The 13,934-nt window shown below is 37.7% G+C and overlaps 1 protein-coding gene across 1 annotated transcript; it reads right to left on the bottom strand.

The window, feature by feature from the left end:
- Positions 1-5,870: 5,870 nt before the first annotated feature.
- Positions 5,871-11,448, bottom strand: LOC121375788. Its single transcript, XM_041503434.1, has 3 exons — positions 11,230-11,448; positions 10,723-10,825; positions 5,871-7,208 (listed from the first exon to the last, which is right to left on the bottom strand). The coding sequence occupies exons 1-3, from the start codon at positions 11,398-11,400 to the stop codon at positions 7,063-7,065; spliced, it is 420 nt and encodes a 139-aa protein (XP_041359368.1). The 5' UTR covers positions 11,401-11,448; the 3' UTR covers positions 5,871-7,062.
- Positions 11,449-13,934: the final 2,486 nt, after the last annotated feature.

The raw sequence follows: 13,934 nt of genomic DNA, 5'->3' as shown, positions 1-13,934 counted from the left end.
CTCCATATTCATAAACGTACTAAAGTGAATGTATGATACTTATCTATGTACTTTAAGTATCTAGTTAGGTATCATACATTGACTTAAGTATGATTATGAATACGGAGCCAGGGGCTTAATTCACTAAACTCTCGGAACTTTGCGATATCGCAGTGCAATGCAAAGACTTGCTAAGGGGATGCTTTGTTGTCCAGCAGAGCCTAAGAGAGCTTTGTGAATTAAGCCCCTGAACCTTTATTCCAAACAAGCAATGTCTATCTGGAGTTGTTACGCAATGTTTTTGATGTATTTTGGTCAGGAACTTGATTTTGTTCACATATTTTGCAGCAGTTCCAGCAAGTTTCAGAATTAATCACATGTGGGTAATTAGTATTTATGCCTGTAAATGTCTGCTGCATCTCATCAACTATGTATCCTTGATTTAAATAAGTTGTATGTTATGGGTGGTAGCTATATAGATAACTGCCTTTCCCTATGAGATCAATTTTAAAACAGACCCAAGGTCCAAAACACACCGAAGCTGGGTCTGGGTCTGGCGAATGTGGCAAATACGCCATGTTTGGTGTATTTTGACATCTACGTCTGCAAATGTTACGTGATTTCAACATATATTAATGCGTTCATATCTTTAAAGGGACACTCCTGAGTTTGCTGCAATTTTTAAAGATGTTATCGACTAATAGAGACTTTTTAACGATTGTAATTACATATCAAATATATTTTTCTGCATAAAATATTAGTGACTATATTAAACGTGTTTCTGATCGTGTTTCTGATCGTATTTGTACTTTGTTAAATTTCATTTTATTTCCTAAAATATTGTTTATTCGTACGTACGAAATTATTTGAAGACAAAATCCAGTTTGGGCTTCTTAAAAATATTAAGACGACCAGAAACACACTGAATATACAGACACTGATATCCTAAACAAGAAAATATATTTAATTTGTAAGTTTAATCGTAGAAATATTTTATTAGTCGGAAACATCTTACAATGCAACAAACTTCTTCTTCTATACATATCATGCCTGTAAATGTCTGCTGCATCTCATCAACTATGTATTCTTGATTTAAATAAGTTGTATGTTATGGGTGGTAGCTATATCTTTGAATACATTTTCTTCTATAAATAAGTATGAGAAATCCACATTAATTAGGCGTATCATAAAATATTGTTTGTTTCCGGTTACCCAACCGACCCTAATTTGAACCTGCCGACCCTAAAACTTTTTTTGTAGGCTATATCCAAAAATGTTTTTTTTTTAATATAACAACGATTTCCACGAACACATTCCAAAACTATCACAAGCACTAATTTGGTGTCATTTAGGGGATAACCCTACTGTGTTTTCCGATTTGCGGACTATATCGGTGGTTTTACTGTCGCAAATTTAGTTTTATTGGCGACCCGTTAGCCCAATCTAATTAAAATTAGCTCCACTATTACATGTGGATCTAACACCAGCCAGTTGGAGCTCATGTCCACCAATCAAAACCATACTTGCAGAATCCTGCCAGTGATTTAAAACTAACAACACTGCGTAGTCCCCAATGACCAGGTAACATTTCGTCTGTAAATAGTAATTTAGGATAGGATAGGAACTCTTTTTACGTGCCCATATCCACAAAGTTTCAGGCACGCCCACCTCGGATCTGGCCTCTGACTTCGCCAGTGACCAACTCCGGGGCGGGAATAATAATTTAAATATTGACCAATCTCACTTCGCCTTTTATAACGTTATTTGGGAGCATACAAATTCTAAAAATATGGGCGAGTCTATTTTAGTGGCCGCAGTACTGCGAACCATACCAATACGTACGGGGTGGGTTATCAGTCTTCAATTTTATATTAAAAATTATTTATTTATTTATAAAAAAAACTAACTAAATCAGTCTTCAGTTTTACATTACAAATTATTTATTTTATAAAATAAAACATGTTTTAAGGCATTCGTAATTCACACAAAACATGTCGTATACCCTCAGAATAATTCGGAATGTTTTCAAATTATTTTTAAATCACTGGCAGGATTCTGCAAGTAAGGTTTGGATTGGTGGACATGAGCTCCAACTGGCTGGTGTTAGATCCACATGTAATAGTGGAGATAATTTTAATTAGATTGCCCGTTAGCCATGAAATGTTTTCTTCTAACAATTGACTGATGGAGTTATTTCCCTTCAAATTGAAGTTCGGTAACTTTCGTGAGATATCGGGCGAAGAGTCGGAAAATTGTTTTCACGAATATATGCGATCCTTTCCGATTTACTCTACATCTAGCATAGCGAGGTGTTCCGAATAATAATAATAATAATAATAATAATAATATAACTATATTTAATGATTTATTCCAGCGACAAACTGGCCTTGTTGAAATTTATTGACCTTCTGATAAACTAGGGAAGGGAATGTTTACCGATACTGATGGAGTTTACTGCCAAATCAAATGATTAAATATGTCAGTAAGATCTCGATGCGTTTCGTTATTTTTTGTAAGTGGTCACTGGGAACTTCGCGTGTTTCCGCTAAAAACAGTGTCAGAATGACCATGTGTTTGACGTCCAATAGCCGATGATATTAAAGATAAAAATCAATGTGCTCTAGTGGCGTCGTTAAATAAAACAAACTTTACTTTTCAACATTCATTTGAGCATCCTGAGCATTTGTACTGCATTTCTATTCATTGGACCAATTGATTGCTTCAAACCAATACTGGATGCATACAGAATAAAACTAACATTGCAAATTATAAAATTGATAAGTCTACCATTTCTTAGATACACTAGGAAAGATATTTATAACATTTTTTTTTAAATGTTATTGTTGGACAGATAAATATAGAACCCTTCTTTTCAGTTTTCATTAAAAGAAATTGCTATAACTTATTTACTGGTTTCTATCCACTTAAGGTTCAACCAAGTCTGTCCTGGACCAGTACAGAAGTTAAGTGTTAGTATGAGAGCAAACCTTCTGCCTATTATTAAACAGCAAGGGGTCTTTTGTATGTACTCTCCCACAGATAGGTTAGCACCATGTTGCCCTCAAAATCAAAATGCCTTGCCTTTTATAAATTTATAAGTTGCCCATGTAAAAAGAAGCCTTTAAACACACCTATGTGGATAGTACTACATATTTCCTTTTTTCCATTAAAATAAAATGGTCATAAGGTTTTTGTCCTTTGGGAAATTGTATAATGGAAAAAAAAGCCCTTATATTTCAAACTGCACATAAAATATGCCCCCAAAACGTCACTTTACCATGCCTTACTTCATTTCTAGGGAAAACACTGTGATGAATGGTATTGTTGGTTTGCATAATGCATTTCTATACATGCAGAGGTTATTTTGGATACCGGTAGTCAACACCTTTATTTAATATCCATAAATAAAATTATTTTCCAAAATAAAATATTTTTCCTACCTACCTACCCTATATTTTTCTGGCATGTAATAGGAAACAAGTAAAAAAAAATTGTCGGCCTTAATATATACCTTTCCTGTTGTTTATTAAGAAAACTGAACAAGTAAGATTCGAACATTGTGCAGCTGCCAGTGTTAAAATATAGCGCATGTTCTATGTCGTCTGTTGCCAGATCTGTAGTTCCCGCCACCACAGACGTGGTGTGTTTCGTTACATTCGATTCAATGCGTTTGATTTTCGACTGGTACCATATTCGCCAGACCCAGACCCGGTGTATTTTGGGCCTTAAAGGGATGCTTAAGCAAGGCTTTTGGGATGGTAGGCATATTCAACTATACATAATGTACATTATTGCTTAATATCAACAAGTATAATCGTATAGTTAATTAATAAAACGGTTAAATGTGACGGCTATTATATATAACGGGCGCAGCCATTTTGTACCATCCCAGTGAATACGCCCTCTGGCGGGCTGGTGGTTACGCAATACCTAACGTGTCACGTCAGGAATTAGTCTTCGAACTGAAGAAACAAAACATACCTGATTTTTGCGGATGCATCGCAATGTTCTGTAATGATAGCCACCCCAGTAAGCCAGCAACAATTATATATTATTTTTCAATACAAAATAAACCACCATTGTCAAAGTGTTGAAATAACTGTATTATGTTTTGTACATAAATTAACCCATGTACTGAAACAATAATCGGAGTGTTTTCTGGTCCCCAGACACTGTGTCTAGACACACTAAAAAGACGAGCCTCTTTTATTAAGATGACAGGGTATTGTGTGATAACCGCACGGATACCACTCAAATCGTAATGGACATTATCAGCCGTCCTGCTTTATTACTGTAAGTAATTCTGTAAAACCCTTGATTAAGTAGACTTTCCCATCTAAAATCACAAAACTGACCAATTACGTCGTCCCAAAGAAAAGTATCACTTGGGTATCGAACGTAGCCTACCACTAGGCCTAATAATATGATTTTTTTCTCTGGATTTTTTTTAAAAAGAAAAATACTATAACCCCATTTCGTTCTATTGATTCAAATTGAAATATATATAGTTAAATAGTTTATTATACATGTACTATCAAGTCATTCATGTTGTTTTACAAGTCAGGTTGACGAAAGCGAAGCGCCTTGTCGTAAATTAGAGCGTTTCTTTAGACTGTGCATAGAGGAGATGGACGGAGCTGACGTCACTTCACCCCAACTATATCACGGGACGTCACAAAAACGGAACAAAACGGCTGCCCCCAGTTAGCAGGAATAATAATGTTTTTTTTATTAACTCTAAAATTATGCGTTTTTCATTTGTTAAAGTGTCAGTATGTGTGGTGGTCCGGGTATGCATCATTCCAACACATAAGGCTCTTGTTCGAGTTGACCCTACCTTTAAGGTAACAGAACACTCAGTGAGGCAAGAGCCAACTGCAGAGCTGGAGAAAGTTCTGGCCGTTTGTACATGACATGATTCAGGTGTTAAGCAAGCAGCAACTCACTATGGAACAAACAACTATCGCAATGGTCTTTTTTTAGCTTCGAAGATAATATTGTCTATATTGTAACCAGGAAAGAGAGAGAATCGGGGATCCATCTCGGTCTGCTATTAGTTTTGTTTAGCCTCGAATATATCCTACATTTGAACCTGGGAAGACGGTACCATGTCTTCATTTCAATCTGCTACCGATACCAGGTTATTTACACAAGAAGAACTGGACCCATATTCACAAAACATCGTAAGCCTAGTTTTACACGTAAACGTAAATCTACGACTGAAGAGCTATTCACGAAACAACGAAAACGTAAGTTACGTTTAAAGTTGGACGTAAATATAAGAGTGCCTCCGGTTACAACTAACGCTGCACGTAAGTCGTGTACATATAATAAATCAAGCACGATCGCCGTTATTTACTATTATTTACGGAAACTGGCAGCATTTCCAATAACTGAAGCAGTTTGCGATGGCGAACCCTCACGGATTTAACATAGTTTTGTTGGTGATCGAACGGATGTTTTTGATTCGGCCAATTTCTCCTGAGTTATATTTTCCTTTTTAAGAAATGTCCTCAAGTTCGTGACAAAACGCGGATCCTCACCAATACCAAAATGTCATGGTTCGCCGTTCGCGATGTTATTGTTAGCAGACGACAAACGAAATTGAGTTTTGAGCATTTGTTATTTACCCGGTAGCCATCGTTTCTAATGGGTTTTTCTTAATTTATCCGGTGAGAGTGTTAAATCGTAGATTTACGTCCAACTAAGTTACGTTTACATTTACGACCGTCTTTGAGAATAAGGTGCTTCTTGCGCGTAAAGGTAAATCTACGGCAGACGTAAATGCTAGTCGTAGATGTAAATTTACACCTTTTTGTGAATATGGGTCCTGGGGCCCTATTTTCGAAGCCATCTTAGCGCTACGAAATCGTAAAACCGTCGTAGGTTGTGACGTCACTACAGAGCACGCCATAGTGACGTCATAGCTTACGATGATTTCACGATTTCGTAGGCTAAGATAGCTTCGAAAATGGGGCCCCTGGTCTACAAATTCCACCGATACTAGGTTATTTACAAGCGAAAGACTGACCGACAACTTCCACCGATACCAGGTTATTTACATACGAAGGACTGGTCTACAACTTCCACCGATACCAGGTTATTTACGTACGAAGGACTGGTCTACAACTTCCACCGATACCAGGTTATTTACACATGAAGGACTGGTCTACAACTTCCACAGATACCAGGTTATTTACGTACGAAGGACTGGTCTACAACTTCCACAGATACCAGGTTATTTACACATGAAGGACTGGTCTATAACTTTCACCGATACCAGGTTATTTACACATGAAGGACTGGTCGACAAATTCCACCGATACCAGGTTATTTACACATGAAGGACTGGTCGACAAATTCCACCGATACCAGGTTATTTACACATGAAGGGCTGGTCCTCAAATTCCACCCATACCAGGTTATTTACGTATGAAGGACTGGTCCACAAATTCCACCCATACCAGGTTATTTACGTATGAAGGACTGGTCCACAAATTCCACCCATACCAGGTTATTTACACATGAAGGACAGGTCCACAAATTCCACCGATACCAGGTTATTTACACATGAAGGACTGGTCCACAAATTCCACCGATACCAGGTTATTTACACATGAAGGACTGGTCCACAAATTCCACCGATACCAGGTTATTTACACATGAAGGACTGAGCCCCGTTCCACGAAGACATCTTAGCCCTAAGATCATTTTAAATGCATTTCTACCTTGTGCAATTAGGTGATTTTAGCGCTAAGATCGCTTCGTGGAATGGGGTCCTGGTCCACAACTTCCACCGATACCAGGTTATTTACACATGAAGAACTGGTCCACAACTTCCACCGATACCAGGTTATTTACACATGAAGGACTGGTCTATAAATTCCATCGATACCAGGTTATTTACACATGAAGGACTGGTCCACAACTTCCACCGATACCAGATTATTTACACATGAAGGACTGGTCTATAAATTCCACCGATACCAGGTTATTTACACATGAAGGACTGGTCTACAAATTCCACCGATACCAGGTTATTTACACATGAAGGACTGGTCTATAAATTCCACCGATACCAGGTTATTTACACATGAAGGACTGGTCTACCACTTCCAGCGACCACATTGTTTCAGCACTGACACTCGTACTTAGGTCTTGAATCTTGATTGCCCGGACAGTGGGTGTATCTGCAGACACCAGCAAACCAATGATCATCACATACTGACCTGAAACAAAATATAATACAATCACTAAGGAGAGAGAGAGAGAGAGAGAGAGAGAGAGAGAGAGAGAGAGAGAGAGAGAGAGAGAGAGAGAGAGAGAGAGAGAGAGAGAGAGAGAGAGAGGGGGGGGGGTCGGGGCGGGAGAGACAGAGAGAGAGAGAGAGAGAGAGAGAGGGGGGGGGGGGGAGGTGACACTGGGACAATAATCATCACAATAAGGGTTTTAAGACATACCTTGTCCACACAGTGTCTCACAAGGGAGAGGACATTGTTCAAATATCTTTATAAGCCTTCCAGTTTGGTGGGGAAGTAAATATATGTGCGTGTGTGTATGTACGGACGGACGAAGCATTGCCTATAACATATCTTCAAATGTAGCTCACTACACCGATACCACTCGCCTAACTAACAAATCACGTATTTTAACCAAAGTTAACACGTCTAAACACGATATGGGTAAACCCCACATTAATAATTCAAATGTATCCTTGTTCCCACTCTGAAGTAGATCGTGATATATAACGGATTTTGGCTAAATTCGATGATTAAAGTAGAACATTCCACCAAAAACAAGACCAGAAATGTTGTTTGGAAGCAGCTTGGGGTATGTATATAAAATATAAAACGGGCTCACGCGTCAGACACTCTGTAATCTAATATACAATAACATGTCTCGTCTTTGTGTCTGTTTGAATACTTCAAGGAAATGGAAACATCCACGGTTTATGTAGAAACATCTACGGTTTATAATGTGAACAAAGTGGTGGTGTATTTTTAGCTTTTGTGACTGTGTATCCATATATGCATGTATCTGTGTCACTGGAAGATTTTATATTGGACAACCCCCGATTTTACTCATATTACGGGGTGACAGGCAAATATAAAAGGTGGTGGAGATAAAACAAAAACAAAAAACGTGATGAGGAGTAAACAAAAAGTGTGATTAGGGAGTGCTCATGGCCGTTTGCTGGCTTGTTTTATTCACTTTTTGTTGTTGTAATTACTAAACAAGTTTTGACGATTTAATGGTGAATATCTGAACTTTAAAAAAGAAAATGTCTGAATGCAAACATTCTCTGTACTATTAGAATTATAAGTTGGTGTAAACGTTTTGGCAACATACCTATTTTATTTGCTACTGTGACATATATGACTATTTTATTTGCTACTGTGACATATATGACTATTTTATTTGCTACTGTGACATATATGACTATTTTATTTGCTACTGTGACATATATGACTATTTTACATACTAAATTATTCTTACTTTATTATAAGGGTCAATATCAAAATTGGTAACATTTTGGGTGCCGGCTCTAAATTATATTATTTCCCAATTTTTCACAGAATATTACTTTGACATCAATACACAAAGCCACACATATTTGTAATATATTTCGGACATTAATTTTTAAAAATCAGTATTTTATTTAAGAAATTATGCCGAAATCTCATGTCACTTGCAAGGGGTGAAGTAACAGTATAGACTATAACAGTTAGGACAATTTTACAATATGTTAGAAATTATGTACACAAGGTCAAATGTAGAATGCCTGGTTGGTACATGGTGTGCTCTTAGACAACATAATTTCCTTAAATATTTTAAAATGTAATTTCTAATTTTGGCATATGCAAAGACAGTAACAGTATGGATGCTCAAAATTTGTATGCAAAGAAATATACTTACTTGTTAAAAAATTTGTGTCTTCTGGTACAAGTTACTGAATTAGGGCCACATTCAAATGATAAGACAGAAAGTGGAAAATCCTTTGTAGAAAGTACAACAAGACCAAGTTCATGGAGCTCCAATTATGAACATTTTATGACGGAGATAACAGAATGGACATGTATATAAGGGACACACATATTTAGTAAAAAAAAATGTAAAATATAATTATCAAAAATAAAGTATAATAGCACAGTATTGTTATTTAATATCTCATGATTACATTTATGCAAAAAAAGTTAAAGAATAATATATTTTCTGACACAATATTAAACTTTATATAACTTCACCCCTTGCAAGGGACATGAGATTTCGGCATAATTTCTGAAATATATTACAAATATGTGTAGTTTTGTGTATAGATGTCAAAGTAATATTCTGTGAAAACAATTGGGAAATATATACATTTTATAATATAATTTAGAGCCGGGACACAAAATGTTACCAATTTTGATATTGACCCATAAATCATTTGGTGCAGCATATTTTCAAGTCTTCTACTTTGAAGTACATCAGCAATGTAATGTGTAGAAAACTATTGCTACGATAAGTAATTTCTTCTATGGTTTAAGATAGGCATTGTTTATTACACACGATCTAACCCGAATGATCTTTCCATGTCAAACGTTTTCAGACAGAATTACTCAAAATGGCTTCCGAAATGTCAGTGCAGTGATGTTTATTGCAGTCTTCTGCACCTCAAATAGGCATATAGGCAGTTTTAATATGAATTCAGTAAATTAAATAAACGATAAAAAAAAGAAGTGTTTTGAACATCTGTTGAAAAATTGCAGAAATATAATTATACTCCACATTTTCAAGGTTGTCTTTGGGATGCCCTAAATAAGGGCAATTTCCCTACAACTGTTGCTTTCTGACCAGCATTTTGTTTTAATATTAAAAAAAGAAGATAAATAATAAAATAAAAATGAAACAAAACACCTAGTTAATTGGTAGTAGGCAGCATGTTTTATTCGTGGATCTTTAAAGCCTATATAAAAGGTTTTTTCATCGAGCGTTTTTAGATCAAAATATTGTCATGCCGCTAAACTAAATCGGACCGTTCATTTCCTTGCAATAAAACATATTGAATATCACTCCAGAATATATAGGTTCCACGTATATCCAGTTCTGTTCACACTCAGCTACCTGGATTATACAATTAGGATATAAGTTAATTTAACTACTCCCAATGAAATGACGCCCCTCTCAACAAATTCATCTTTCAATATCCATGACTAGCTCGGTTGGAGGGGGGGGGGGGGGGGGGAGGGGGTCGAATGTGAACCTAATGTTATCTAAACTTTTCGCCTGGACCCCTATATGAATAACCTAACCCAGTATGTGTGTTTGTGTAGTGGGTCTTCAAACTCCCAGCATTAGCCCCTACTATCATGAGCAGGAGTAGAGCTAGTCCAGTGCATCTGTGACATTATATTCGTAAAGCAGCAATTTACTGCTTATTCATTGTAGATCACCTGGTCACAGGGTAACATCCAGGCCTGTAGAAGCGATATATGGAGTCGGTTAGGGTGTGGGCACAATATCTAGTGGAGGGGGAACAGTCTCTAGTGTGTGTGTGTGGGGCGGGGGGGGGGGGGGGGGCAGGCTACATTTTAATCTTATTTATTTAGAGTAGGACAAAACAATCCCAGTACGTTTTAATCCTGGCTTCCATCTCCCCCACCCCACCCCCACTCCTACGGACTTGACTTTGGCTTTTATCTACAGAGACAATCAGAGTTGATTATACGATCGAATTTTCTATAAACATGTATCACTACAAACCTGGTTTTACTTTAGGACAAGATGGTGGAATCTTATTACAGCCAGTCACCTCAACGATTGCTGTTCCATCATCCACAAACAGCACATCGCCAGCGCTCAGTTCCTAGAAAACGGCAACAGAAAGTCAATATAACACATCAACTGCAGACATGTGGCAAGCAGCAATAGAAATACATCACCGCAAGACAACCAAGAATCTGGAAAGCAGCAAATAAAAATACAAGTTAGTACGTAAAGGTACAGTCAGTTTTATATTTTAAGTGCAACACGTTTGATCAATTTAAGTTTTTCCGATTTTGTCTCCCCCCCCCCCCCCCCACCCAATGGACTTTTAATTTTAAAATGGATCACAACACAAATCACAAATCCTACCTAGCTTCGCCAGAATTCCAAGAGACCACAAACTATAAAAATAAGAATAATTATGTCATCGCTCCCAAATGAAAGAATAGTCCTAGCAGTTTTTCAACTTATACAAGAGGACCAGTATTAAATGTTAAATTTTACCTGTACTACAGTTCCTTGAATCCAAACACACGAAAACGTTCTCGTCGCGCCGGCAGCGGTCACTCGCCACACTGGGATCTTGGAGCATGAACTTTGATCACCAACGTGAGGCCGTGCTCTAGCCAGGTCTTTGATGAAGAGTTTCCTGGACGGAAGATCCAAAACACTCATCTTGTTTTTGACACCACGAAAACTTTTCTTCTAAATGTGGAGAACATATACTAGCTTCTGGAATACACAACAAAATAGAAATCGTACGTCATTAACAACAAATATACATGTAGGCTATATAATGTGGGGTTTTGGTAATTTTACCGCTAATAATTTTATTACTTTTAACAAGCTAAACTATTAACATGTTTATCACCCGCCCACTACTTATTGTGATAATCTTGTATCAAAACAAGTGTCACCAGCGCACAACAGGATGATCTACATTGGACATCAATCAAGTTATTGAAATATTCTTGTCTTAATAATGTTTGATAATTTATGTGATTAACATATATGAAAATAAAATAAAATGTATATACACGGCGCACCACAAAACAGTCTACATTATACACCCAAAACTTCCTACGGCAATTTTGTTCTTAATTGCCATGAATGAAATGACCCTAAGACGGCAATTTTGACCCTGCCTGCGGCAATGTTTTAAAGTGACTTTTTGCAGCAAATAAAACTGACTGAAAGGTTATTTTGATGTATGTAGATATATCTTAAATGTACAAATTTCATACACTGGCAGATAGTATTTACCAGGTGTATACATTTTGACATCGTTAACAAGCTCCCGACCTACGGCAATTTATATCTCAACGAATGGTAATTTCCGTCGGTTGTGTCGTTAAGTTTGATTATATAATATGATAATTTATTTGAAGACTTTTTATCAGAAACAATTTTCTTTTTTAATAATCCCAATATAGAAATCAACAGCAAATCTTTTTTCTTCTTCTTTAAAGAAGTGGTTTGGATACGGTATTTCTCAAATACATGTATGTGATCTATCAACTTAAACGTAACCTTTGAATGGGTACCAACCCACGTCTGAATCTACGGCAACGAAATAGCCGACTTTGAAGCTAAAGCAGCACTTTCAATCAAAAACAACAAAATTATTTTTAAAATGTTCCATTAGGCATAACAGAAACCATGTCCAAAGCAAGAAAACACTATATTCACAATTGGCAGAAAGAATGGGATCAAACTACAAAAAGTTGGCACTGTGACGTTAAACCGCTAGTTACATGTACCTCTAAAGCGTAACCTATAACATGAAGGTGTAAAGTGACATATGTGATCAGTGGTCAGGCTCGAACTCTGGACCCTCCACCCACTATAAGGCGCAAAGCAAAGTTTTTTTTAGGAGGTTCGGGATATGCTCCCCGTAAAATTTAGAAAACTACATGTCCTGCAATCCAATTTCCTGCATGCTACAAGTAAAATTTATCTTTGCCTTAAGATTTACCTCCAATAATATTTTTGATTCAGAATTATTGGGCGGGGGGGGGGGGGGGGGGGCGCTAGAGTCCCCTGCGCCGCACACACACACCCCTGCTGCGCCGTGCCTGGTCCAGGACACGGCTAGAGAACACTCAAGCCACATTACTATATAGTCCGTCCCACTGGGGAACGCCTTTTTTCATGCTACCTGGAATTTACTTCAAATTATTTATTTCTGAACCAATTGTTTTCTGGGGCGGGACGTAGCCCAGTGGTACAGCTCGATGCGCGGTCGGTGTGGGATCGATCCCCATTAGGCTATTTCTCATCCAGACAGTACACCACGACTGGTATATCAAAAACTGTGGTATGTACTACCCTGTCTGTCGGATAGTGCATATAAAAGATCCCTTGCTGCTAATCGGAAAGAGTAGCCCATGAAGCGGCGACAGCGGGTTTCCTCTCTCAATATGGTCCTTAACCATATGTCTGACGCCATATAACAGTAAATAAAATGTGTTGAGTGCGTCGTTAAATAAAACAATTCTTTCTTTTAATTGTTTTCTAAATGGCACACAAAAATAGTATATATATATCCATAATATATTTCGATTCACTAATATCAAAAGCTATATTAGCTCGGCCATTTACCTTTCGACCGACCGTTAAAAATTGCGCCAAATTCCCTCAATCAAAATTGCGCACCCTTTTCTCTTTGGCATTTAACTGCTCCATTCAAATTCCATAGCACCACACCATGGGCGGATCCAAGGGGGGGGGGGGGGGGACCAGTGCCCTCAAAATGTCCAAGTGCCCTTTTTGTTTGTAGAATTTTTTTTTTTTTAAGTAAACAATAATTATATTGTAGATAAATGAAATCAAGATTTTCGTGTAGATGCGCAAGCTTGCAGATATGTGTCTGTGTTATTGAGTCTCAATGGGGCCCCATTGAGGTTCTAACGCGAGTGACGCCAATTTACTTCATTATTGCTAGTATATTATGACGTAGAACTGTAGGAATTCATATTAATTGTAAATATCAAAACTTGTAGTAAGGTGCCCTTTTGACGAGTCAATGTGCCCTTCTTTTTTGGTCCCCCCCTAAAAATATTTCCTGGATCCGCCCATGCACCCCCCCCCCCCCCCCACCCGCCTGCTACCGATTTGATCGGGCTGCTGGTGCTCCCTTGCACCTGCCAGTGCAGGCGGTCCTTCCTCTCCCCTCCCCCTACCTTTCCTGTCATGGACGGAGGAGCCGG

The sequence above is a fragment of the Gigantopelta aegis genome, chromosome 6 (assembly GCF_016097555.1).
Source record: "Gigantopelta aegis isolate Gae_Host chromosome 6, Gae_host_genome, whole genome shotgun sequence".
Lineage (NCBI taxonomy): Eukaryota > Metazoa > Mollusca > Gastropoda > Neomphalida > Peltospiridae > Gigantopelta > Gigantopelta aegis.
The sequence above is the reverse complement of the archived record's forward strand: the minus strand, read 5'-3'. Positions and strand labels throughout refer to the sequence as shown.

Excerpts from the sequence above, each read along its gene's own strand:
- LOC121375788 (XM_041503434.1), bottom strand. The coding sequence starts at position 11,400 with ATGAGTGTTTTGGATCTTCCGTCCAGGAAACTCTTCATCAAAGACCTG. Across the intron at positions 10,826-11,229 it reads TTCAAGGAACTGTAGTACAG|GAACTGAGCGCTGGCGATGT; the intron begins GTAAAATTTAAC and ends GCCGTTTTCTAG. Across the intron at positions 7,209-10,722 it reads TTGTCCTAAAGTAAAACCAG|GTCAGTATGTGATGATCATT; the intron begins GTTTGTAGTGAT and ends ATTTTGTTTCAG.